The sequence below is a fragment of the Struthio camelus genome, chromosome 5, assembly GCF_040807025.1.
Source record: "Struthio camelus isolate bStrCam1 chromosome 5, bStrCam1.hap1, whole genome shotgun sequence".
Taxonomy (NCBI): Eukaryota; Metazoa; Chordata; class Aves; order Struthioniformes; family Struthionidae; genus Struthio; species Struthio camelus.
This window is the reverse complement of record NC_090946.1, coordinates 29,391,608-29,417,913: the sequence shown is the minus strand read 5'-3', so window position 1 is coordinate 29,417,913 and position 26,306 is coordinate 29,391,608. Positions and strand designations below refer to the sequence as shown.

Below are 26,306 nucleotides of genomic sequence, written 5' to 3'. Positions count from 1 at the left end.
GACTGCTGGCAGCAGACGCTCCTTCACGTTGATGGCAGAGAAGAGCTCTGCCCGTACAAGAATTCTGCTCTAGCCATCCCTGACTGCTTGAAGCTGGCTTGCGCTGTTGTAAACCATCTCCCAACGCTGCAGCAGTCACACTATTTTCTAACAGAAAATTATTCTTCTCAGTAGCACAGATGATTTAGAGCAGAGCTCAAGTTCAGAGACACGATAAGAAATACACTTTTCAGAAGTACAGTGGCTCTCACTGCCTATTCAGATGTGCAGTTATCAAAGCGTGTATGTCACGATCTACTTGCATCCTCTTCCAAGAGAATTATGACACTTAAAAAACACAGTGGTCAGGTTTGATTAGTTTCATTTCCAATGTAACTAGACAGTTACAGGACGCTTAATAGTCATGTTAAAAGTAGGCAAGACAAAATAATAAAGCACTTGCATTTTGTAAAAGGATAAGGAGAGAATGATAACAGCTAGCTAGAACAGGTGGTTTTTTTTTTTTTTTAAAGATTAGAGTAAAAGCAACTAAACAGCTAAAACCTGAATGAGTTCATCAGACCCCATATTTTACTCTTTCCTTGTTGAGCAACAGTTTTATACATTTAGTCTATGTACATTGCCACACATCAACACATAACACAACCACCATGGTTAATAAGAGCTTTCTTTTATTTTATACGAGGTGCACCATAGGAGGCAGAAGACAGCAGTCTTATCTTCCTCTAGGTTCTTTTCTTCTGTAGGAGGGAAGTCTGTGAAGATTCAAGACATCCTCTAAATTACAGACCGTCAGCAGTGAGTTCAGTGATATAGGATCATAGCGTTGACAAATTCACAGTACTTAAACTATTGTTCTGGTATACTTTCTTTTCTAAGTTGATTGTGTATTTCCCTGATACATTTTACTTATAGTTTCTCCAAATTGAAAGCTATTAGCTCAAAAAGATAGGAGTTTTCTGGTGCTTTTGATGTTTCTATCAGATGATCCAAAAAATACAATTAATGCACCAATGCTATGAGCCTATGTGTGAAAAGGACAAGGAGATTAAAAGACTGGAAGCATCAGCAGAATGCGTTGACTGCATGTAAGGCCACTGCCATAAACTCTTGTCAACTCTAAGACAAATACAAATAAGAAATTATTCCAAGGTTTAAAAACAAACAAACAAAAAACCCCAACCTTCTGTCAGACAGAACAACCTATAGCAACAGCCTAAACACTATAGCAACGCCTACATTTTTCCTTCCCAATTGCTGTGGGTATGGTGATTCGAGGGCTGGAAAACTTGACATATGAATAAAGAATTAAGAAACAAGGCTTGTTCAGCCTCGAGAAGAGAAGGCTCAGTGGGGATTTAATCACAGTCTCCCAACACCTAAAAGGTAGTTACGGAAAAGGCAGGTAGTCTCTTCACTAGGAGACATGGTGACTGGCAAGAAGCAATGGGCATAAGCTGCTTCAGAGGAAATTCCATCCAGATATAAGAAGAAAATTATTCACCATAAGAACAAGTAAACACTGGAAAAAGCTGCCCAGAGAAATGGTAGACTCTTCCTCACTGAATACACTGAAGATTCTGCTTTACAGGACCCTGGATAACCTAGTCTAAAGCTCTGCTTTCAACAAAAGGCTGGACCAGTGATCTCAGAAGATCTCTTCCAACCTCGACTTTTCTGTGATTAAATGATTAGGCCTCCTTAATACTCCTAAGAAATTTCAAATGCCAGAGAATGTAGCACTTTATCTGTTTTCCTGGGACTGCCCTTTACATCAAGTACACTTCACTTCTTTCATTTTCTTACTGAAGATTCAGATCTTGGATCAACTGATACATTTTCCATCTTCCCCAAGCATGTTATCTACTCTAACACACATTAAATATTGGGCATCCAAATACTATGCGTTTGTCTCTTGATGACTTTTTCAGTAATCGTAACCATGCTACACAAACCAAAAGTGGCTCTTGCAATTCTTTTAGGTGGAACTAAGAGCCTCGTTGCTTAGAGAAGACACTAATAAAGCCTCCCTGACGCTATGCCCACTTCAGCATCTCCTTACTGCCCCAAAGAGCTGAACTCTCTTCTGGTACATTTTTCGTATCGCAAGGTAACGAGATTTTGTTACTTAGCATATGTGGATTTATATAAGTACACATCCTACACAATACTGGCAAGTTGAAATCTGACTGAACTAATACTGAAATACATAGTTCATTTATATGTTATGAGTATACTCAATATAACTTAGGGAAGTTAATAAGTTAAAATTTGAAATAATCATGAAAGTAAAACCAGAAGTCACAGTATTCATTTTCACTACTAGTTATCCCTGTTTAGTCTTTTTTTTTTTTAATAATAGGGCTTGTCGTTATTAACAGATTTGTATCCTTTTCGATCACTGTTTACAAAAATCATGCCCAGTCTACTTACAAACTAGCCAAGTGAGAAATACCAACTACATGTTCAGAGCTGTTTTGGTATTACAAATGCTTCTGCTAAGCAACAGAAAAGACTTTCATAAATTCCAAGAGTGCCAAAAATTCCAGTCGTCTGAAGAACACCTCATCTGCTGCTGCTTCCTGATCAAGTGTTCTTTAGCAGATACCCACTGCAATATTGCCCACATCGGTCTGCCCTTGAATCCTGACCCATAGGCTCTTGACTGGCTCACCATTCATTCCCAGGCTAAGCCCCAGGCACTCCAGCTGCTCTCTCACATAAACAACAACTCCCCCTCCTCGCTGTTCCAGTCTGTCCATCCTAAAGAGTCTGTATCCATCCACTGAAGCACTTGTTGCGTGAGCTATCCCAACACATCTCTGTGATCTCAACAAGATCAAGCCCTGCAACTGTACAGAGACCTCTAATTCTTCCCTCATTAAGCCAAGAATTGCTTCAAAGTCTATTGTAATTAGCATCTTTAAAATAACCCAGTAATACTACTGCCCAAAAGAATAATCACCCATACAATAATCTCCTCTCCCAAAAAATTAAGAAAAAAAAAAAGGAGTGAAGGAAAGAAAGCAACAATCCTGTGTGTTTTATTGGCACTGAAGTACAGTCCCATTTCAGATGGCTAAATATGATTTTTTAAAAAAATTCAACATATAAAAGGCCCTTGAATAATAAGCTGATTGGTTAGTTAATACAATTACCATGTTCAAAAGGAAGCTGTTTCACAAAAGTTGTGGTTTTTAAATATTGTTTTGGATGTATAACTTCATATTTATGGCCCAGTTCACTCAAGCTTGTAAGAATGATTTTGATTTCTGGATTATAACTGCTTTCTGCACAAGGATCCTACACAAAGGTTGTTTTGGGGCTTATCAATTACCATACGTGAAGACCTATGAGACTGAGAGGATACAGGTCTCTTGCTGTTCTTCATGGTAACGATGCTGTCTTCCTTCGGAGGAGGTACATGTATTGGTTTCCAGGGAATGGGGTTACAATATGCTGGAACTGGATACGAAATTCCATCATGACACCCTAAAATATTTAGAAAACACACATAACTAAAAAGAAATATTTATATTACAAGCTTTATACTGCAAGCAATTATAATTCTAATCCAGACTAGCAAAGAAACAATAGCATCTTTAAGGGAAGATAGTACAGCTGCATTGTATAATTTAAGTGATTCAAAGTGATAAATCTTCCATCCTTCTTTTATCAATAAGCAGTATGTTTTTCATCTGCATTAAAAAAAAAGCATGTCAAAAGCTGTGCAACATTCAAAATGCTCAGTCCTTTGCATGCTGAGATGATGAAAACCTCTGTGAATTAGCTACTTTGTTCAAAGTGCTGAGGCATTTATAAACATTACTTCCTGTCACCACATATGTAAAATCCATGTATTTTTTCCCCTCTTTGCCTAACTGTTATTTTCCCTCTTACTGAGGAGAAAATTACATCTGCAATTAATAATCTATCGGATGCAAAGGAGTATCAGAAAGCCTAAATACAACAGAAGCAACACGTTGCCCTTGCAGTGGCTTGTCTGTAGTCAAATTTCAACATATACTTCACAATGGCGGGCAAAACAAAGTCTGGGACATATTCTATTGCGCGAACACAACTGATTATGGAGATATTTTTCAGAAATCACTTCAACGAGTGATGGCAGCTGTTAGGAAGTAATGAGGTTCCAAAACAAAACACGAAAGCAATGTGCATCACCGTATATAATCAGACCTAAGCAAAAGAACAACTGGTTGTGTCTCTGCTATATAAATTTTCTTAATCGTTCAGAGACTGGAATTTAGGTGTCAAAACATTTTGCTACGAATTCAAATAACAACTATGTTTTTAATTTTATGAAAAAATAAGAAAGCAAGCAAGCATACATCATTTTTCTTTAAAAAAAAAAAAAAAAAGCAATTAAGCCGTGACGTATAATGCACAACACTATTTCTCACTGCTCTTTAGCTTCTGTATAATGCGGGAAGACAAAAAGGAGGACAAAAAGCGAGGCTCACAAAACACCACACGGTAACTATCATCAGCGTTCTCTTTAACACTTCCCTTTGAAAGGGAAAGGAAAAGGAATAGGACTACGGAGGCCAAGAATGCCTGATACAACTGCAAAGATGCACGGAAAGGGAAATCTAACCTCAGAAGGTTGAGGCTTGATTTTCAAGCCTCCTGTTTGAGACAGGGCTTCTGCCATGCTCCTACTCGGCTCTGCATCTCAAAAAAGCTGCCTCTTTTCTAAGGGGCATTCAGGTACCATAAGAAGGTGCATACATTCTGTAACACTAACATTAACTGTAGGAAGATGCCAACATAGCTTTTATGCTTCACAGGAAGCAGTAATTGACTCTAGTGATTCCTATGCCTGATAAGGAACCTAACGAGATTAAAATCAATTATACTTTGGTATGCTACATTCTTCTCCTCTCAAATAACTTGAAGGGCTATGAAAAACACACAATGAATCTCACAGAAAAGATTCTCTAACTTATACCATATGGGCTAGTTATTCCCAAGTGTGAAAACTAGATACCAGATGAAAACCTAAAGCAGGCTTCATTTTACATTAAACGATTGAAGGGAAGGGAACCACAAACCTAATTCACTATATGTGGCTAGTAAGAGTACAAACCTGTTGACTTCCCATGGCGGTAGCCATAACCATTTAAGACAGGGCGTGCTTTATTTCTAGCATTATGTAGCCATTCCTTAAAGATCTTCTCTGATCTCTCTTTCTTCTCCTGTAGCTCAGCTTCCCTTTCTTGTTCTTTTTCCTAAAAAAAATCAAAACATCCAGGACAAACCTACAGACAAAATCTTGTACAATATATACAAAATGGTAAACAAACTTCTGCAAATTCCCAGACTGCTAAATATCTGTTTCAAATAAGCTTTCAAATACAACGGGAAACTCCTCAATCTTTTTTCCTGCAAATCTAGAAAAGAAAAAACTTTTAAACCCATTAATCCTGAGTTCCTCTGAGAAAAAGCTCCCAGAAATCTTTTGCAAGTCTTTGTGTAGGAGACATACCGAACAGAACAATGGTCAGATGACCAGAGCCTACAGTTCTGCAGGTAGCTAGCCTAAAGAGGCTACTGCATCTTGCACAGCCATCCAGTCTTCTCATTTACTCATATTCATACAGCCCTAACTTAGTTAAGATTGGGTTGCCACTAAGCCTGCAGCAGAATTTAGAATTGGGGAACCGTTAATCAGGATTTAGAGTACAAACCATATGTATAGGCACTGCATTTGGCTCTAAATGAAGTTTAATTGACACTGCGAACATGGTTTCTGAGAACTTACCTAAAGTTTAAAGAAGACAGAACTGAAACAGGTTTAGACCTATCTTAAGACTTCCATCTTCTTGGGTTTCAAAAGTTCCTTGTGCTATGTATTTTAGAGGCTCAGCAGAGACATGCAAGAGCTGTGTTAGGCAGGAAATAAATAAGCCAGTATAGAATATTTAAGTGGGTTTTAATTATATGGGAAATGTGGAAGTCTGCAAAATTAGAGATCATAAAGGCCTTAAAATTTATTTTTATTGAAAGCTTACGGTAATTTTAAAATGAATTCAAAGAAGTTGTTGTATACACTTGTGAAATACTTTTGGGTGTATTCTGCACCCCAAGAACAAACACTGTAATTACAGGGGGAATACATTCAAATTCTTCTAATCACAATCCTTCCTCGCACTTGAATGCTACCCCTCATACTTAACTACTACATACTCCATTGATAAAGTGTACTGCAATGTTAATTAAATTGAAATACAACCAACAGAATTCACGTATAACAGATCTGGTCCCTTCTAGCACATTTCATAGCTTTCAGGCAAAACCACTGTGATACTTGCGAGGAATTGTGGATGATGCTTGAAAGCATGGCTTTGTTATAACATTCGCCCTAGTGAAATAGGGGACCTAAAAGCCTGTATTTTACGAAGCTTTAGACATGCAAGAGAACTTTTGAAGCTTGCTATAAAGAGGTGATTAATTAATCAGTATGAAATAATATTAAAATTAGGACTCCTAACGTCAAATTGGCAGAGATACAAATGAAGAAAAATGCTTTTAATTAGAAATACGTGCAAGTAAAATGACTGAGATATGAGTGGTGCTGGGAAAAAAAAAATGCCCAGGTGCTGCCTCTTTTCTGCTTGGGTCTCTCTACAATGGACTGAGTAATACAGATACACTGTGTGGTTTGCATTACTTCTCTCTCCCCCTTGTCACATCAAAATCGCAGTGGCTTTGCCTGGCTTTCTAAGAAAGATACAAATGTGTTAATATGCATCTTGTTTTGCCAACCATATCGCAATGGCTTCAACGTACTAACATTATAACTTTTTTTAAAAAAGTATTCTTCATGTAGAATATTGCCATCTGATAAAATCCAATCAATTTAATTAATCAACATATTTAATATGAGTTACCGATTAGGAAACCCCATCTAAAAATAAATGACTAATACCTTCTCTTTCTTCTTCTTTTCTGACTCTTCAGCTCTTTTCTTCTTTAACCATTCTTTATACTTTACTTTGGCCTTTTCTTGTAACTGCATTTTTTCTAGTTCCCTTGTGGCTTTTTCTGCCATTTCTTTGCTCAGCTTTTGTTCCCTTTCCCTTCTTTCCTACATGAAAGAGGTCAAAGAAACAAATCCAAATTTTTCGATATATTTCAATAGGCATTTCTTGTGATGAAACAGTTAGTTACAAATAAAATTATCATAACCCTGAAAAAAAATGACATTGTAAGTTCTTTTAAGATCTAGTCTTAAAAGACTAGGACCTAGTCATCGCTATTTGTGGAAAAAATAATTTTAAACATATAAATGTGTCATAAAACATGATAAAAATCTACCTTCCTAATTCCATAAGCTATTATGTTTACCGCTCTGTTTTATTGATTTAGACATCCTTTAAAATACTTCAGAAAATTCTCAGTGTTTCTGGGAAAAAATATATGTTGCAATTCTCAACAATGATACGTTAGTTTTAGATGAAAATAACAACCTTTCATGAACTCAGACTAAACAACAGTTCTAGATGCCAGTCAGGCAAACTGCCCTTTTCTAGGAGTCATTGACGTTTGCAGATTGTACAAAACACTTAAGCGTAAAACGATAAGAAAATAAGTACTCCAAATGAGAATCAGGTTCACGTTTTATGATATTCTCTACGTTCATGATATTCTTTAATTTATTCACGTACGAAATTGGCTTATGAATCAGTCTTCATGTTCCTTCTTTTCTGATCTTGAAAGGGAAAGCTAGGAAATGCATTCTAGGGTAGGTGAAGAGCAGTAACTGAGTGTTAAGTAAAATGTTTCCCTTTATAATTTGGATGATGTAATACACAAGTGTCATTCACTTCTACCTCTTTTCAGAGTGCGTGGACCTGATGGCACACACAAACGCTCTGGGAAGCATTCTCTAAGCTAATAAGCATATAACAAAGGCCTTTTCTTGATCTGGGGCAGGAGGTGTTTTCATTTGAATATTAATAGTAGCTTTTATTTCCCCTTCTTGAGCCCTTTTTGGAATGGCTGGGATTCTAGTAGATCTTTGTTACCTTTGCTTAGCTTACTTAACTCTGAAGAACTCTGCATACACATGGGGTCAAAAATCTTTTCTAGACAAGCTCTGCACATGACAGGCAGGGGAAGAACAAGACTCAAGACCAACCAGTTTCTGTTTTCATAGAAAAGAACTGCTGAATTTAAAGTGTTACTTTCCTCTAGGAAACCTTTTTCCTGTAAGCTCCCTGCCAGTAAGTAACAGAATCTGAACCATCCTAGCAACTACAATAATTAAATATTTACTATACCTCTTGATCAAAGGAGACGTGACATTTAGCAGGAAATTATGCTGCCTCAGAACTATTACAGATATGGATGTCTAATGCCTAGAACTGTAACTGAAAAGTATAATGAGCTGGAACTGGTCTTCTTTAGGGATAAGAAGAAAAACACAAAGAGAACAGGACTGTACTTTCCTTCCTGCCTTCCGCCTTATAAGCACAAAAGGTAGAAAGCTAGCTTCCCCCCAAGCCCTTTCTTCCAGATTTATGGCAATTCTGGAAATTCCAATTATGCATGACGAAGCAGAAGCCATGACACTAGAGCTGGGGACAACAGCAATTCTCTCAGTCTTGTCTAAATAGGGCAGTTGCTGGGTCAGTCCTTGCTTCTCACACCAAAACCTATCATTAATCCCGTAAGGTAGCATGGTACAGAATAAAACTTTTATCTTCTATTGCTCTGCAAAACACTTAACTCATTTCTGCCATTCATTCAATGAGGTGCAGAAACAGGGACAATGATCTGAAAGAAAAGCGTTTTCTCTTTAAAACTTTTGCCGTTTTTATTGTAAGAAATAGCACTGGATAATAAATGCTATTACAGTTGAATTCTTATCCATATTACATACAATTGTTTTGATAAGGAAATAATGGTGATCATTCCAAAATAATTCTAAGTATAACCTTAATTTAGTCTTGTCATTCCTTTTTTCCTAATTTCATGTCATGATGCTAAACTGCAGACTTCTTATCTGAAGGATCCAGCTTACAGAATTGCTTGAGTCAGTGTGTCCCTATCTGTGTTTGGCAGAGAAGTAATATTAGAATTTTAACAGCAGCTGCTAGATTATGCATTAACTCTTTTTTCCCCCTACTTCTACAAGCCATGCCTTATTAACTGTATTTGTCATCATCTATATTAGATGCATGTTTTTTCACTTTACCCCATGATGATAACTCTCAGTTCCACTGAGACAATAAAACAGTTGTATACATACAGCAGTCAATTTCATAAAAATTTGCTATGAACTATATTTTCACCTTATATTTTATTTCCATTTTATCTCCAGTGCATTCTAGGAAACATGAGCTGAATCTGTTCTGCAGTGCAGGGAAAACAGTCAGATATGAAAACACTACAGTTTCAATGTATATTTTGGAATATAAAACTTCATAGAACTACAAAAGAAGAAAAGTCTTACTAATCTGATTTCACATCATGGTCTGTAAGGAAGTCCTATACACATGATGCAATTCACATTCATGACTAAGAGCAATCAAAAAAAAATTTCATTTTGAATAAAAAAATACTGAGATTCTGAAACGTTTCTGTACTACTAAAGAGCGGAAACAAAACCTTTCTCAACATGATACAAACCTTTTTGTCTTCAAATAGGTAAAAGAGGAAAAATCAGCTGCCTTCTGGCAAGTTATGCAGAACCTAAGTATCATCTGCCTGAAAAAACAAATGACTAATTGTCAAAGCTTTTCCTCCTCCTTCTAAAATGCATCTTGTTCTCTTTTGTTCAGAGCTGTTCTTCTGCCCCTCCACTACCAAATATTCCCCAGACACATCTTTCAACAACTACTATTTCAAGACAGTAATAGTCTGGAACAGATAAAAAGTATTACTCTAGATGAGAGAGGCATGGTAAAACGGTATTTGCGAAGAGAGGCATACAAACATTTCAACTCTTTTGTTGTTTGCTTGATTCTGTGTATCACCATTGTACATGAAAGCTAAAAAAAAAGTAAGATTGCTCAAAGCTACAATTTTTGGCTAAGGCTCTTATAATATAAAGAGCATGTAAATGAATATAGAAGAAAACTGAAAAAACGGGGTCCTTCCATATATAGGTGAATTGTTCAACAACAAACAACAATTACGCAGAAAACAGGCCAAAAACCTTGTTAACGACTGTAATTTAAAAAAGGTGAAGGAGGCAAGCTTCTTAGATCATGTATATTTAATTACAATATTTCAGATGAATCTAGTTACTATCTAGGCTGTCCCAAAGTCAAATTAGGCCCTGCGTAAACAATGATATGCCATGCACACTACCATGAAAACCACAGCTATTGCTAAGTTTTACTTCCAATGAGACATCCTTACAAAGAGGAGACTCTCTGCAGAACTGCATACTTTGCAGCTGCCTAGAAATTATTCTGCAGACAAATCAGAAATGCTTCTTCTTTCCCTCTAGTGCAGAACAGCTTTTCCTTCATAAAGTTAGTGTATACTACATTCCCAGCTGCTTTAATAAGCTGCTTCATGTCAAGCTCCTCTCACCCCAGCCTTCCCAGGCTCCCCCCATCCTTATTACTTTCCCTTATATAAGTCCATCGAAAATGTTAGGAATGTGCATAATAATATATATGTTCTTCAATCCTCCCTCCACTCTCCTTCCGCATATGTATGGGGGGGGGGGGGGGAAGGGAAACTGCATGATTTGTTTATACTCAGTGTTGTCAGACTGGGTTTTAAAAATTCTCTTTGATCTTATGTTCAAAACAGACATTATCTATTCACTAAACCATTAGTAAATTTACATAACTTTAAAATATGATTACACTTATTACAGAAATTAAGGTATTGATTGTAAAACATCCAATTACTCATTGCAAGAAAGGCTTGTTCTCCTCCCACCCCACTCAAGCACATTATTAAGGAGAAAGGATACAAATCTGGCCTGCGGGTTTACTGCTCTGGGCTGTGATTCTATCAGGCCTCAGAACCTAATAAAGACCGGGCTAGGTCAGTACTTGGAAATCCTCCACCCAGAACAAACCCAGCCATTGCACAAAGCAGTACTGGTGACTCAGTAAGAACCATGTGTCTCACTGAGTCAGTACCAAGCCAATGTCTCCTCAGCAAAACTATTAACTTTTCAAGACAAAAAAATCAGACCAATGTATATACTACGAACTATCAAAGGAATTTAAAATTTGAAGAAGCATCCTACTTTCTTTGTGACTGAAGGTAGAAATATTTAAATAATTTCACAGGCAGAGAAGAGCCAGATTGCCAAAACAAAGACTCTATATGCAATTTTAAGAAAATTTACACTCCTGCATTTTCATCTCAACGATTAAACCAGAGGAAAGAGAGTCAAGAGGAGGGACTCCTCCTATTCTGCATTTTCTATGCAGAGTGCTACCAAACAGAAATATTCTCAGAAATTAAGTGTTTTATATTTATACAATACTTCTCACAGCAGTCTTTCCTGTTTTTCTGGGCTGCAGAACGTGACAGCAACATTTGTCTTTTCATTTGTAAGTGATGATTTTATTTCACAGCTGCTCACTCTGATATCGTAGCTACTGTACTACAGCCAGTTGTTACTATCTTTTCAATTTATCCCTATTACACAGCTCATTCACCAACCCTAGCCCACATAAGTATTTCTTTAATCTCTCTGGAACTGTCACGTAAAAAGAACAAGAGGCTAGAGAGGAGGTCAGTGAAACAACACTGAGCAGCGGTTTTCTACGGACTAGCAGGCTTACAATGATTTTCTGCTCAAGTTCACATGAAGTCAACGCCACGCCCCTCTGCAGTCTGGAAACTGCAGATTTCCAAGATAGCTAACTACATGGATCTTTCTCCCAGACTGTGTTTCTTTTAACAGTTACTGTGTGGATACTCAATATGGTGACAGACTGAGTAAGAAGTCTTAGTGTATCCGCATCCTGAACACTCTTTTGGTATTCACAAGAATCTGATCCACAATGCAGATCCCATGAATGCTGCTGTGAAACACAGAGCGCTCTTTTTCTAATCCTCTTGTTCCCTGAATTCCTCCTCCACGAGCCTATCCAAAAATCATTCCAACACTAAACATGAGAAATTAGTTCATTCTACTTGCAGAAATCTAAAGGTAGGTCTGGACAAATAAAATACACATACTAAGATTACACCCATGGTATAATGAACGATCGTGCACATGCATGATCTCACAGAAAAGTTCCGTGTGAAGAGACATCAGCTGTGCTCAGAAAGACTGTTTTGTAAAGTAAGGCAGATCTAAATCTCTGAAAAATTCACAATGTGAAGAAGAAATACTAAAGAAATTAAGCCCAGAGTCACAAAAACGTTTAGATACGTAAAGAAAGACTTGGGCACTTAAATTCAAATTCTTAAATGTAGCTGGCTCTCAAGGTTGGAAGATGTTTACGCTAGACATCTAAGCTTCCCCCATAAATATATTTCTTGAAAGCATCCAGTCTTAAAAAGGATGAACTCAGCACCTCTTTGAAGTCTAAGCTGCCAGCACAATCCCTAGCGTATATCAGGCTCTACATAAAATGCAGCAGCAACCACTGACTAAACTCAAAACAATGGCTCAGCTGTTAGAACATTAACCTAGGACATGGAAGACCCAGATTTCATTACCTTCTCTGTCTGAGGGGATTCAAACTAACATGTCCCACTCTCAGGAGAATACTCGGTCAATCAGACTACGGGTTGGGATGACAGGATTCTCCATCCCTTCTGTTGAGGCAGTACAACTCTGCATAAAATAATTAAATATTCATTGGATGAAAGAAAAGAAAGCTTGACTCTAGCTTGTAAGTCACGCTCAAGCTGCGGAACAAACTGTACTCCATACTAACAGTGGTTACATAAAATATGCATTAAACATTAAATAAATTATTTGGAATAAGAGTTGGAATCCAAGTCTCCCTCCTGGGAGGGATCATGCAACATACCAAGGTCCTCTGCTTCAAGGACCTTGTCATTATTCTACAGTGCGTTGCTTCTAGGCTTCCATATCCATATTTCTTACTGCTTCTTCCTTCTTATAAAGACTGCCGGTCAAAAGCAAAGTATATGACAGGCACAGAAATCTTCCAATGGCAAGGCAACAAAACAGAGAATTTTCCCATCCTGTATCTAACTTTCATAGATTGGCAACCTAAAAGTTTAAATGGTAATTTTCAGTAAGTCCCATTGTTAACTTTTTTTAAAGAAAGAAAGAAAAGAAAGGAAACCTTCAAAAGAATCTATATTAAATTTCTATGAGTAACAACTATTTTGCTTGTATTTATAGTCTTAAGAGAAAATAAAAAACAAAGCCTTACTCTCTTAAAATGATGCAGAAAATATTTCAGATGCTCTTGCCAAATTAATATTGCTATTAGAACATTTTGTTAGTTTTTCCACCGTAAAATGTATAACTTCACTACTTTTGCTCCTATAATTTTGGAAGATATCACATTAATTATTTAAGTTACGAAATAAAGACAAGGATGTTAGCAATCCGCGCTTCAGAATTATGGTTACTTTGGGATGTAAGTATTCTGCTTTTGAGATTTCAGTTATTGTTATAAATATATGTATTATATTTATACAATATAAATATTTATATTTTATATATGCATACATGAGTTGAACTCTCTACATATTTCTAAGGCTCTATTCTATTAGTAGTCCAAGACTGAAATAGTTCTGCAGAGTTAATAAAGGAGGATTTAACAGGATTAGAGGAAACAGTAGAGCACGTCCTACTAAATAGGGCTTACAGGGTAGACCACAGTGTGACAGTGTTAAATTTTTTAAAATAGTTAAATAAAAAGTGGATATTATCAGCCCTTATTTTAATGTAAATATTTGATTTGCTTTTATTCATAGACCTTTAGGTGCTATGACACCTTTCTAATTAAACTGATGCGACAGTTTATAGATACTTCACAATTTATGCATCTACAATACATTTCTCTAAGTCTCAGGTACTTGATTTTACAGCAATTAGTCAGACCTGACTTAAGTGTCCAATCATACAGTTGTTGATAGGAACCAAAGAGACTCCACATCTCTGTGTCTAAAGTTCATGCAAAAGAGGAAAAAAAAAAAAAAAAAAAAAAGAAATTTGCTATTGTTAATTCTAAGGCAAAACAATAGAAAGGATGTAACTGTGGTTCTTCATAGAGAGTGCTTGGAAACATAGCGTTCTTGATAGTTGGCAAGCCTTCAACCCAAATTATGTTTACAAGCTGTAAACACAAGGGCTGTACCCCTGCTTCAAAGATAAGAATGTTTAATATGACACTATGTAATAATTCACCATCAAAACCATCCTCAATCCCTTTCAGAAATATCACTAAGAGGACACAGAAAGAAGAAAAGGAGGCTAGAAAAGACGAAGGTTTTATAAACCAAATTCTAGCAAGCAATTCTCCATGCTGCTCCTCATTCTTGGGAGATGAGGTGGTAATTATAAATCCTGGAAGAAGGCTAAGTGCGTCTTTAATTAATTCAACAGTAATGAGGGTAAATGTGCAAACTGGCTTCAGACAGCAGCTTACATACTTTCTAAAAGAGAGAAGCTTTTCACTAACATCTCCAAGAAGCTTCCACTGAACAGAACAAAGTAAGTTATCATGCAGCAGAACCAGTGTCTAGTCACACTGTGAAGAAACTTGTAATTGAATCCTTTTGGATAAATTCTGAATAGATGTGGTCTTCAAAGGGAATACTATGAAAGAAAGCATGAGTGAGTGATTAGCTCTGAACATCTATGATGACACCTATCCCATTTTTGTTGCACATTTTATATGCACTCACAGTTTTGTAACCATAACTAAATCCTCATGGATGAATATAAGAGCGAAAAATCCTTGGAAGGAACCAGAGAAGGGATTCCTAAACATTTTGAAGACATGTAAGCAGCATTTTTTATCTTCTACCTTTAACTGTTATCTGTAAACAGTCTAGGCAAGTCTGTAAATTGTCTAGGCACCATCTACAGCCTGGTAAGTCAAACAGTCACAAAACTATAGCTTCCGTTTGGCAAGCAAGAATACATTGACAATACACAAGTCATAAAGAAGCCACTAAGCAGAAATTTTCAAAATATATCACATGTGTAGGCTCAATCCCAGTCATTCCAAGATGCAGATTTTTTTTAACCAGTGATGGAAAACAACAACAGAAGTTAACCAATCCCTTCATAGTCTACAGAGTAAGCATAAAGACATGACAGAAATGAAATGATAGAGTGGGAGGGTATCCTCCATTTTTTTTTTTGGTGTTAAAATCTAGCCATTCTTTACTTCCCAGTTCCATCTCCAATAAAAAAATTCAGTTTCTTTCCACTAATAACAGGTTCTCTCTTGGCCCTTCAAACATTTTATCTTTTCATCTGTCATAATAGATGAAACAGTGCTGAGCATTACTTCAGAACGCTTCCACAAACTGTTCAGATTTAGTGCTTATCTACAGTATCAATGTACTCAACTACGTTGCTACACTAAATAAAAATCAACTTTTAAGAAAACATCTAACTACAAAAAACACATAGACAATGGCAGAAAGAGCTACATACAAATGGATTTTCAAAATCAGTCTAACACTGAATATTTTACAGTCTAATATTTTAGAGATTTTCGTAAGTTTAACCTAAGTTTCAATATTTTAAAAGTGTAAGTTTAGTCCTGATCACTGCCTCTTCTATAGTTCTTGAACTTGAACAGATGAACCATAAGCTTTCAAAGAAGAATTTGGAAGAATCTTTTGTTGCCAGAGAAATCAGATCATTTTTCCCCTAAAGGAAAAAATATCGTTTTTCATGAGATAATAAAGAACTACTAGAAGGATATTAATACTGTCTTTCAAAATTGTACTGATAAACAAAAGATGACAGTAGAAAAGCAGTTTACTTATTAATACAAAAAAGCAAGAAAGTGACTTCTCTATCAGATATATACATATAGATATGGGAATATAAAACAAAAGCAGCAACTGACATTAAAATAGCCACAAAATAAAAAGTTGGTAAAATCATTACCTATTTGAACTGATTTAGCAGCCAATGCAATTAAATAATTACATACCTACTATATCCTAGCTTAAAACTAAATTAAATTATAAATTAACTTCATAAAAACATATCTTCATACTTAAATTTTAATAACATCTTTATATGACACAATAAGTTCTAAGCGTTCTGCAGAACTACACTGTTTCAACCCAAAATAAATTATTCCTACATAGGTGGATTTGACCTCTAAACAACTTTACTCCTCCACGTAACGCTACCAGATTTACATTATATAACATAAATTCAGAAAAACAAACCTTACACATATGAAAAGTGTCAGAATGAACAGACATAGAGAAAATAAGCTTTTATAAACATCAATTTTGACCTGAAGAAGTGAAATAGTTGTTACTTTTCAATACCTATTCAAGACTTAGACCTATGATGACATGGGGATCAGGGATGTCAGTTCCTTTCTTTTTAAACTGCAACAGTTCAACTAAGAGTTGCTTACACAGAGCGCCTTACCAGATTGGAGTCTAAATACAGGAATTAACAATCAAGCAATGAATTTATCATACCAGAAAGATTATGACAGATTCTAACAGCTTTGCTGATCTATGTCCAGTCCTGCATACAATTCAAATCCCTCTCAAATTAAGACTAATAGAGAAAACATGACACTGAACAAAATTTTGCTTGCTGAGCATTTATAATCATGCCATTACAGTCACTCATTTTTATCCATAAATCTAAAAGTAATGCAGCAGAAGCAGAAGTTTATTATCACATATCATCACATTGCTGCCTAACCTGACTCCAAAGGACTACATTTAATGGGCAGAGCATCACAAATAATATTGCCATATAACAAAATGCAAGAAAAATGACTTGTCTTATAGCAAAAACAGCAGAATTCTTCTGTGCATATACAAATGTTTTACTTCTGGCATAAATGCCCTCTCACTTCCAGGGAAGGTGATTTTGTCCAGTGATGTCTCCTGGAGTTGCACAAAGACCTCACGCTCAAGATGAAGGAAGAAGTGTCATGTACACTCACCCACCCCTTACCTCTCTTATCAATACAGCATTAAGCAATGGGGAAGGACAGATATTTGTGGAATTCATAGGCAACACTTCCGAAATGAAAACCTACTGTATTTTGTGCAGTCTGCATATAGGGTCTCAGAATCAGTAAGTGGTTATCAAAGAGATGAACGCTTAATGCATAACTCAGTGAAGAATACCGTGAGTTTTGCTAAAAGAAAGAGCATCTTTTGATGCTTCTAAAGGGAAATAAAGTGAGCTTTCCCAAGTATCAGAGGTACATATGCTCCCCGTGAAAATCATGACAACTGCCAGTGCTCATGAATCTAAACTTAAACTTCATGTGAAATCTCTGTGCAATTTTAAACACCTTCTTACTGAGTTGACATATTTATCCTTCAGTCCGTGTTCACATTCACAAATAAACCCTCTAGAAACTTGAAGTAGTATGATCTACACAGCATAAATGTTAATATCCTAAAGACGCCTAAGCTTTTAACTTCAACTTATCCTTGATTTGTGCGTGGTTTACAGAAAAAGACTAGTCAATGATTCATCTGATTTAAATGAAAATCAGATTACTTTTGGTAAAAGCTTGGGCCATGGCCTAAGGATGACCTTATCCTTCCAAAATATAAAAATCCAGACACAAACATGTTTTTTTTCCCTTTTCTCTGGGCTGATGTGTTTACCATCAAAAAGACCTCCTATTCCCATTTACAACAGAGAGGAGGAAGCTCATCAGTAAACCCACAAAGATATTACACGGAGGACCCAAATAAGTGGAAGTTTACAGGAGATGCTTGGGAGAGACAGAAAGAGAGAACAAGAATTTTCATTAATTTGGACTCAAAGTGAACAGACATTTTTAACAGGCAGCCCAGGCTCTTTCAAGCCAATGAATAGGTGGACAACTGTAATTTGGGTTTTAATGGAGAAAAGTGGCATTGTTTGTGCTGAATAATAAATCTCTTCCTTTTTGCTGTGTATTTTAATAAGGAAGGATCCTTTCTACATCATAATAAATGTTTAGAGCAGGATTGTTCGAGAGGGAGAGGGTTATGACAGTTATCCAGTCAGCATTGGGGCTAAGAGAAATAAGGAGCTTAGATCCAAACGCAGGTTGTTCTAATGGTTCTAGATTGAACCCGATGAATAGAGTTCTGAAACAGTGAGGGCAAATGCATGAGGTCTGGATATCAAAACTGCCCTTGCCAAACTAGTGCTAATGTGATGTATATATTTCTTTCAATCAATTTCATCTGGTTTTATTGACAAATTTTTCAGAACTAGAAGTATGGAACAGTACCTAGCGTTGCTACAGACCATAAGACAATGAATGCACGCACATGCCCATGAATTACCAGGGTCCGAGCAATCATGCCTCCTAAACTTTCCCGTTTTGCCACCCAGAGTGCATGCTTTGTTTGTGTGACACAGAGCTGCACAGTGCTCCACTGAGATCAGGGATTCTATCTACTTCTGACCTTGGTCTTAGGCATCCTCTCAAGAGGGCCTAAAAGATTTATTGCTCCCAAACAGAAACGCCATTTTGGATGAAGGAATTCCCAGTTGCTATCTGTGGCCCACTGAATTTCCTGAATCTGGCCTCACACCTCAATTATCCCTCTAAACTCTACCACGTTATTTGCCTGTCCACAATGGTACTTAACTAAATCCTCCTTCTGGCTCTACTTGGTGTACAAGATATTGCATACAGTTAAGATGTACACTTTCCCAAGAATGCTTGGGCATTGAACCTAGGAAGTCAGAAAGGGTAGTGTACTGAAGACCAGAACCCCAGGTGTAATTAGCAGAATAATATTCCACAACATGTAGGTCAGTTGTCAGCTGACTATCCAGAAAACAAATCCCTTGATACCTTGTGGCGAGGGGAGGGGGAGGGGAACAGTCTTGGAAAAACATTAAACCCTGTTGGTGTGATTTTATAATTTTCAGTGAAAACAGCCATTATTCAGCAAAGTAAAAACATGGTTGTCCAAAAGGCCTGAACAAATTTTATACAGATCTACTAAAGCATAGCATGTGCTATAATATTTACAACCAAAGCAATATTTACCTCTTCTCTTTTTTTTTGCACCCATTCCTTGTGCTTCTCTTCAGCTATCCTTCTCCTCCTTTCAGATTCTTGCTTTTCTTTCATTTTCTCAAGCTGCAGATTACTCTCCTAAATTAAAGAAAAAAAACACATTTCAAAATCATGGCAATCACCTCTACTAATACACTCAATACTGGAAAAAGCACTGCAGTAAAAGCAACATAAACATTGAAGATTTTGAAAGTTTTCCTTCATTAATATGTTGGAAAGGAAGCACAAGTAACATAGCAATATTATGAAATACAATTGATGGGCATAGGTAATTTTTCAGACTATGAACTGGAAATACGTATTTTAATTAGTCTTTGGAAACAATGCAACAAAACAAATCACTCTTCAGCTTATTTAAATGCTCTTTCAGTCAAAGAAATTTGAACCCGTGGCAGTACTTTTCTGCAATACTTTAAATTTAGATGGTGTACCTCTCTGCATTCAGGGAGGCAGCAGAAGCTAGGTGACATCACTCAAATGTGATGTTCAGTATCAGAATTATATGAATTTTATGGCTTAACTCAAAAAGCAAGGTTCTTATGGATTTTAATAAACTTTGAAAGAGGACAAACCTGAGGATGAGGGGAAGTAATTCATCTTTACAGGGCATACAGTAAACATCCAATCACTTATATTTCTTCAAGGAAATGAATAGAAAAAAAAGTGAGTAAGATGAACATTTGAGATGCCTAGCTTCTCTAACAGCAGAACTTGAATGAAGGGATTCTCTGTCAATGAGAATTCATATCCTGAAACACTAGCCAGAAGGAATTATTTCCCTGAAACTGATTTTCATGGTCTCTAAACTGCAGCCAGTTTCAGCAACAATCTCCTCTTCCTATAACATAGGATTTGATAAGAAATCAAGGAAAATTGAGTCATATAAACTGTTCAAAGAGAACATTCAAAATATAGTCATCATTTGGGAATATAATTGTTGCTGTATTTGAGCAAAGCCAAAGCAACTAACACCCGCTTTGAGTTCTGGGGCATCTCTATTGCAGGAATCCTGGTTTCTGTAAATGGTGATGACACCATAAATACCTTAGAAGACCCACCCACGATCCACTCCAAACCTTTATCCATATTCTCTACATTTAGGACAGACTCAGTGCTCTCATTGACAAGAGATCTGAGACCTTCCAGTTGTTTCTTAGGATATTATTTTAGAACACTTTTTATATGTAAATGTAATCATACATTTTTATATCACAGTGACATATGCTGTCCTCTTTTAAAAGACATCTTATAAAAAAAAGTTGATTGTATTTTTCCAAATATAAACTATCCAAGTTTTCTACATTGTAGCAGCTTATATTCAAATTACATTTTATGTTCAAATTATATTTCCATTATATCTTCAAAATCTTACAACCTGAAAAAACTTTTACCTATTCCACTGATTTCTCCATGACTGTAAGCAACGCAATCATCCTATGATTGTTTTAAATATATATTTAAGAGAGACATCTTCTAGAGTATATTTGGTACTGTATAAATGCTTTTGGGTGATACATAAGAAAAAACTGCTTTGGTTTCTTGTTAAGACCACATGAGAAGTCCATACACAAACCACATTTCCTACACAATACCAGAAATTAGTTTGGCTCATTTTTGTACTTTGAAATCAAAATGGGGAGAGACAATTACCAAATTAAAATCTAAACGAAGTCATGAAATGTGTGGTGAATATTAACACATCAGAACACATTCCTCAAGTTTAACAAACTTTTGGTGTTATGTTGACCTCTAAAACACTGTTCTAGAACCTTCCAGTGGTGGGTGTTTTATAACAATATGAGGTAACCCACCTACAACAGCTGTATGTTATATTCACTTTACAGATAAAGGGAATCACAGGAAGGTTAGGACATTGCTCAAGGTCACATGGTAAATCAGTAACTAGAGTGAGAAATGATCCAACTTTGATGTGATTGTTCTAACCACTACCAATACTTCCAATTTGATTTTAAACAATAGTATCATTTAATCAACTGCAAACATATTAATCAAGAAAAGATACAGCTCTCTCCCTTAATTCTGCCCCAGTCCCACTATTCAAGAATAGTTCATTTTGTGAACAAAAGATGGAAGGAGGGAAAGAAACGCTGGGATGGGCACTAAATCCTGGGAAAAGATAAAAAGTTGTATAATTACACACCTAAGTGGGTAACAACATCATGTCTCATATCTAACCAAGTAGGCTGGCATGCTTGCACCCAGCACACGCCCTGCTGTGTTTTACTACCTACATGCAGGCATACGTACCTGTGATGAAAATCAAGGTACCAATTACATAAATATGTTTTAACCCTTTAAACCTGAACCATTACCTGACAGCGGGATAAGTGAAATATTATACAGTGTCTCTTAAATGAAGCATAACATTTAGCAAAAGAAAACGCACGTATCGTATCACTTAAGCACAGCCAAACACAAACACTATGGATGGCTAAAGACATTAAAATAATGAAACAAAACTATTTGTTTCTCACAGTCAAAAGAAAAAAGTTGTGCATTCTAGTGCCTGTTTGTTTGATGTCAAGCCTAACAGAAAATAACCAGAAGTATTCACCTCCAGGGCTCTAGCTTGTACACGGGCACGTAGTTCCTTCTCTTTGCAAATGAACCATTCTTCCCATGGTGAAAGATTATCTTTCAAAGGTGACCGATTTCTTCCTCTTATTATTTCAGAGACTTCGGCCTTTCTAAATTAAAAATGAGAATTGTAAAAGAATATTATCCTCAATCCGATTTCAAAATTAGCCAATGCTATTGCCTTGAAAAATGACATTTGATTTACACAATGTATTCTGACAGCAATTACTTCTTTCTTTCTACTTGTCTAGTAATCTCCCAAAGGGATAAAAAGGGTGTCATTTATATGACACCTCTGACAATTCCCCTTATGTTCTGCTTATTAAATTCTAGCTTGTTAGTGATTCTTTTCCCGTTCCAAACTGCGGAGCAGATTCAAGCATTACCTTTTAGAAACTAAACAAAAACTAATACCAGAAACATCAGTGTCACCTTCCTTCTCTCTTGTCAGAAATTTAACGTTAATATCTTATCCTTGGTCACCGAGAGGCTCAATGTATCTCGTGACCTTCTGCATGAGCAAAAGATGATCAAGATTACTTTTTCCTTCTTTCAAGTCTTAGACAGTTGGATTTATGACATCAAACCACCTTGGTATTGAGAATACAACCCCCTTAACGAACAGTTAACATCTGCCTCCCTAAAAAACTTTCAGAGGGAATATACTTCAGAAATATGGCTTGCTCACACTACTTGATGGTATTATTTAAGGTTCTATTAGGTTCTATTTTAATAGGATACCTTGCATAACTCGCTCACAACTTCTCTACTCATGAATAATGCAGCAGTCCTAGCTCCAGGCCAAAAAAAAAATCTTTTACAATGTTCTGTACACATACTACGTCATAAGTAAAAATGTATATTAGGCTCTAAGTCAACCAAAATTGAAAATATGCCAATAGATTTCTTTATAAGCTTTCTTCTAGCTTACACAGAAGTTTTTCTTAACAACTAAACAAAAAATGAAACTCGACTGCACGTTAGTATTTTATATGAATATTTGGGCTCTGGAAGTACCTATCTACGTACTTCATTACCGTCAGTAACCCTCTTTGCTTAATCCAAGCTACAAAAGAGGCATCCAAACACATATGTTAATATACCTGAAATGAACCTTTAAGTGTAAGATACCAGTTTTTTTTTTTTCAATGTAAAAAATGTTAAGTGTTCGCAAGGAACAACGGTTTGCTATAGCAAAATATTTTATGTCCCAATAACCTTAAGAATATATTTCTGTGATAAAAAGCATTTACAGACACTGTCAATATTAAGGAGTTTTGTCCTGCTCTGCTCCATTGTTCTTATCCACGTGTATGTGCTAACAAGACCACTCACTGGTCGTGCTATAAAAGGCCCAGTGGAACAGATCCAGGTTGAAACTAACCTGAAAAGGGGCTGTTTTCCACATGGAATCAGTCTCTGACCCTCTTTCTACTGTGGTGCCACAGACACGTGCTAGCACACCGGAACTGACAGAACACCTTCACACAAAAAATAAATGAATGGACAAAAGCAGCACAGGCCACGTGCTCCCAAGCCCAACGATGTCCACCACCACCTGCCGCAGTCTAGGTCTTGTATGCTAAAGCACTAACAAAGACCAAAAAAATTTAACAGTGACAGTTTTTAAACACATAGATATAATAATACGGGATGTGACTGAAGAACACATAACAATACCTTTTGTTGGAAAATAACTCTCTGAAAGTTTATCAAAGATAAGGATAAAAGCGTTATGCATTCAAATTCAGGAAACTAATGCAAATTTGTCCAGACTTGACATTTTGGGCAGGGATACTTCCTCAATGCATTCTTTTGCTATGCACAATTTGCATTATGGCTCCTGGTACCAGAATAATGCTGACATGTTACATCAATTTGAGAAAAAGTACTAGTAGAAGGAATGAATTAAGAAAAATAATACTCAGTATGCGTTTTCCGAGATCAATAGTTATAAACATTTATAAAGTTTAAGCTGTTGACTTCGCTAAAAAAAATTATTCAGAGTGGTAAATGAAAAGCTTATTAACTACCAGTAAGAAATAATAAAAAGTGAAGATTAAACAGAGGAAAACACAAGCTGAATATGTAGAAACGTTAGGTAAAAGTGCAGTCTTAGTAGTGAAAACGCTTTTCCTCTTCTGCAGCATCGTGCTCTGTCTGAAATTCTCAGGTATCACTGGAGCAAGGACTGGAACCCAATCCTTCTAAGTGTGACTCCGAACTGCCAGTCTTACTCTCCCTGGCACACGATTGTGCCTGTATTTTAAAGAACACGGAACTTGAATTTCACAGGACCATTTTCTGAAACAGTAGCATATTCACAGCTATGTCTTTCCTCAGAGTAATTAAAATAGCAGACTTCTTAAAGCATTATTTTCCTCAAACATATATGTGTATTTAAATAAGTATCTTAAATCAAACTGTATACGTTTGGCATTAGAACTGACGTCTGATTAACAGAAAACACTGTGATTATTCTTTACCATCTACCCATTGAAGTCAAGCCATCAGACGTAATACCAATCCATACTGAAAGTATGAAAATGCCTAACACCATTTCATAACATTTTGTTTTCAGCTTTTCTCTTCTGTGAACATTACATTTCCCACATTAAATATCTGCCTCTGGCTAATTTTTGCATAGTTTTTAAGAGGACAACAACAACATGAGTCTTTGAGTGTGTGGGGGTGGGGGGAAGTGACTGTGTAAGAAATGTTTTTTATTATTATCCCTTTCAGAGTTTGGCAGTTATACACGGAAGCTACTATATGAACATTTGGTAGATATTTACTACAACATAGCAGCAATATTATTCAGATGCAACGTATGTATAAGCGTAGTACGCAGTGTGCCCAGAGTTTAATGAGCTTCTTCCAGCTCAGGCCCCAACACAGGTCTTCCCTTACATCTTACAGTTGCAGGGGCTACTGTAGCAACAGGCCCAGAATTTGAGAGCTGTTTCCAATAGCAGCTCAAGCCGCAAAGATAAGTAGTAGTTTGACTTGAGTGCTACAGAACTGAAAGGTTTGTGAACAAAACTGCTCATTGGGAAGAGGTGAAAGGATAAGCAGCAGAAAATCTGAAATATGAAAAACAATAAACAGGCCAAGTTCCTTTTCTTTCTGTTGCTGCAACTTCTGAGCATGTCTGAATGGTTTTCCTGGACTTTTATCACCTTACACTGAAAACAGGTGAGAAATCTTTCAAGAAGTGCATTATGAGAAGATGAATGCTTGTAAGAAAAGTTCAGCATGGTTCCTGTCCTCCTAACTGGGAAGTATGCACTGCTATCCACCAGAGTTAGAGAAGTCCACAGTGGACTCCTCCATCCCAGAGGAGATCAACCTTCCCTTTCCCCACTAACTCTTTTAGCTCAGTTCAGACTTACTATACACATCCATTATCAACTACTGCATAGACCTAGCATTCCCAGCTCTTCCCCCTTCCATTTTCCAAGGGAGAAAAAAGGATTATTACGTCAAACACAGGAAAGCTCGAGGGAAAGAAAACATACAAAGTTTGCATATATATAAAAGGGAATGAAATAAGGCCAAGGGAACAAGAACGATGCAATTCACACAAGCCAAACTGACTGTGGATGTAGTTGTATATGCTGGGGCAACGCAGCCCTTCAGTCTCTCAGTACTCTTAAAAGGCAGGCTAGCACAGCTGTGCCTTTTCAGCACGCAAAGACCCTGAGGCTCAGGGCAACAGCCACAAATAATCTACAGCCCTTTTAACGACCCTACAGAAATAACCAACTGCTCAGAGAGGGTACTGCAATGACCTGTGACTTCCAGAGATAGAGTAAAAAACAAAAGGAATTGCCCAGTGTCCTAAGGCGCTTATCTAGGCAAATAAATCCATACTTATGTGCATAAATCTGCTACATATAACAAAGGCCTCAGCCAAAGACAGGAGCTGAGCACGCCAGAGGCTCAGTCCTCTCTCAAGACACAGCCCTGAGCTTCCTCCTCTAGCCAGGGCCCAGACACACAGGTTACCTATTGCCTTTTTGGCTTTGGGAGGCCGCTTCCCCCTCCTCCTCTTCCTCCTCCTCGCAGCTGCGGGAGCTGTGCCGGGAAGTGGGGGAGAGCGGGGAGCATGTGGAGGAACTGAGGGGCTCCTCGCCCTCAGAGCTGGCGGGATAAGGCGGGCTAGGGCGGGCTGCCCTCCTCCTGCCGCGGGCCCGGCTCCCGCTGCTCATGGCGGCCACCGGCACCTGGGCGAGAGGGACGGCGGTTAACGGTCGCACGCGGCGCCCCGCGCCCGCCCCTCCCCCAGCCCCTCCCCCAGCCCCCGCTCGCACCGCCCCGCGCCGGCGCTCGCCACCAAAGAGCAGCGGCCTCCCGCAGGCACAGAGGGGACGCGCCGCCCTACCTGCGGCCGCCGCGCTGGGACCGGCCGCGCCAGCTCCCAGCGGCCCCCGCGGCACCACCCGCCTCTGCCCCGGCTGGTGCCTTGGCAACGGGGACGCAGCCACGCGCTGCTCCCGCCCCCCGCGCGTGAGG

General features: G+C 37.5%; 1 protein-coding gene across 6 annotated transcripts; it reads right to left on the bottom strand.

Moving 5' to 3' along the window:
• Positions 1-649: 649 nt before the first annotated feature.
• CCDC34 (coiled-coil domain containing 34) lies at positions 650-26,296 on the bottom strand. Of its 6 annotated transcripts, none has more exons than XM_068945304.1 (8): positions 26,176-26,296; positions 25,800-26,017; positions 21,769-21,901; positions 19,164-19,271; positions 6,950-7,108; positions 5,108-5,249; positions 3,338-3,492; positions 650-755 (listed from the first exon to the last, which is right to left on the bottom strand). In XM_068945304.1, exons 2-8 carry the CDS (start codon positions 26,000-26,002, stop codon positions 726-728), a joined length of 930 nt encoding a protein of 309 aa, XP_068801405.1. In that variant the 5' UTR covers positions 26,003-26,017; positions 26,176-26,296; the 3' UTR covers positions 650-725. The 6 variants fall into 6 exon arrangements, with proteins under 6 accessions (XP_068801405.1, XP_068801406.1, XP_009677737.2 ...); XM_068945305.1 differs by having other exon boundaries at positions 650-777; positions 3,371-3,492; XM_009679442.2 differs by lacking the exon at positions 26,176-26,296 and having other exon boundaries at positions 25,800-26,083.
• Between the last annotated feature and the right edge of the window lie 10 nt (positions 26,297-26,306).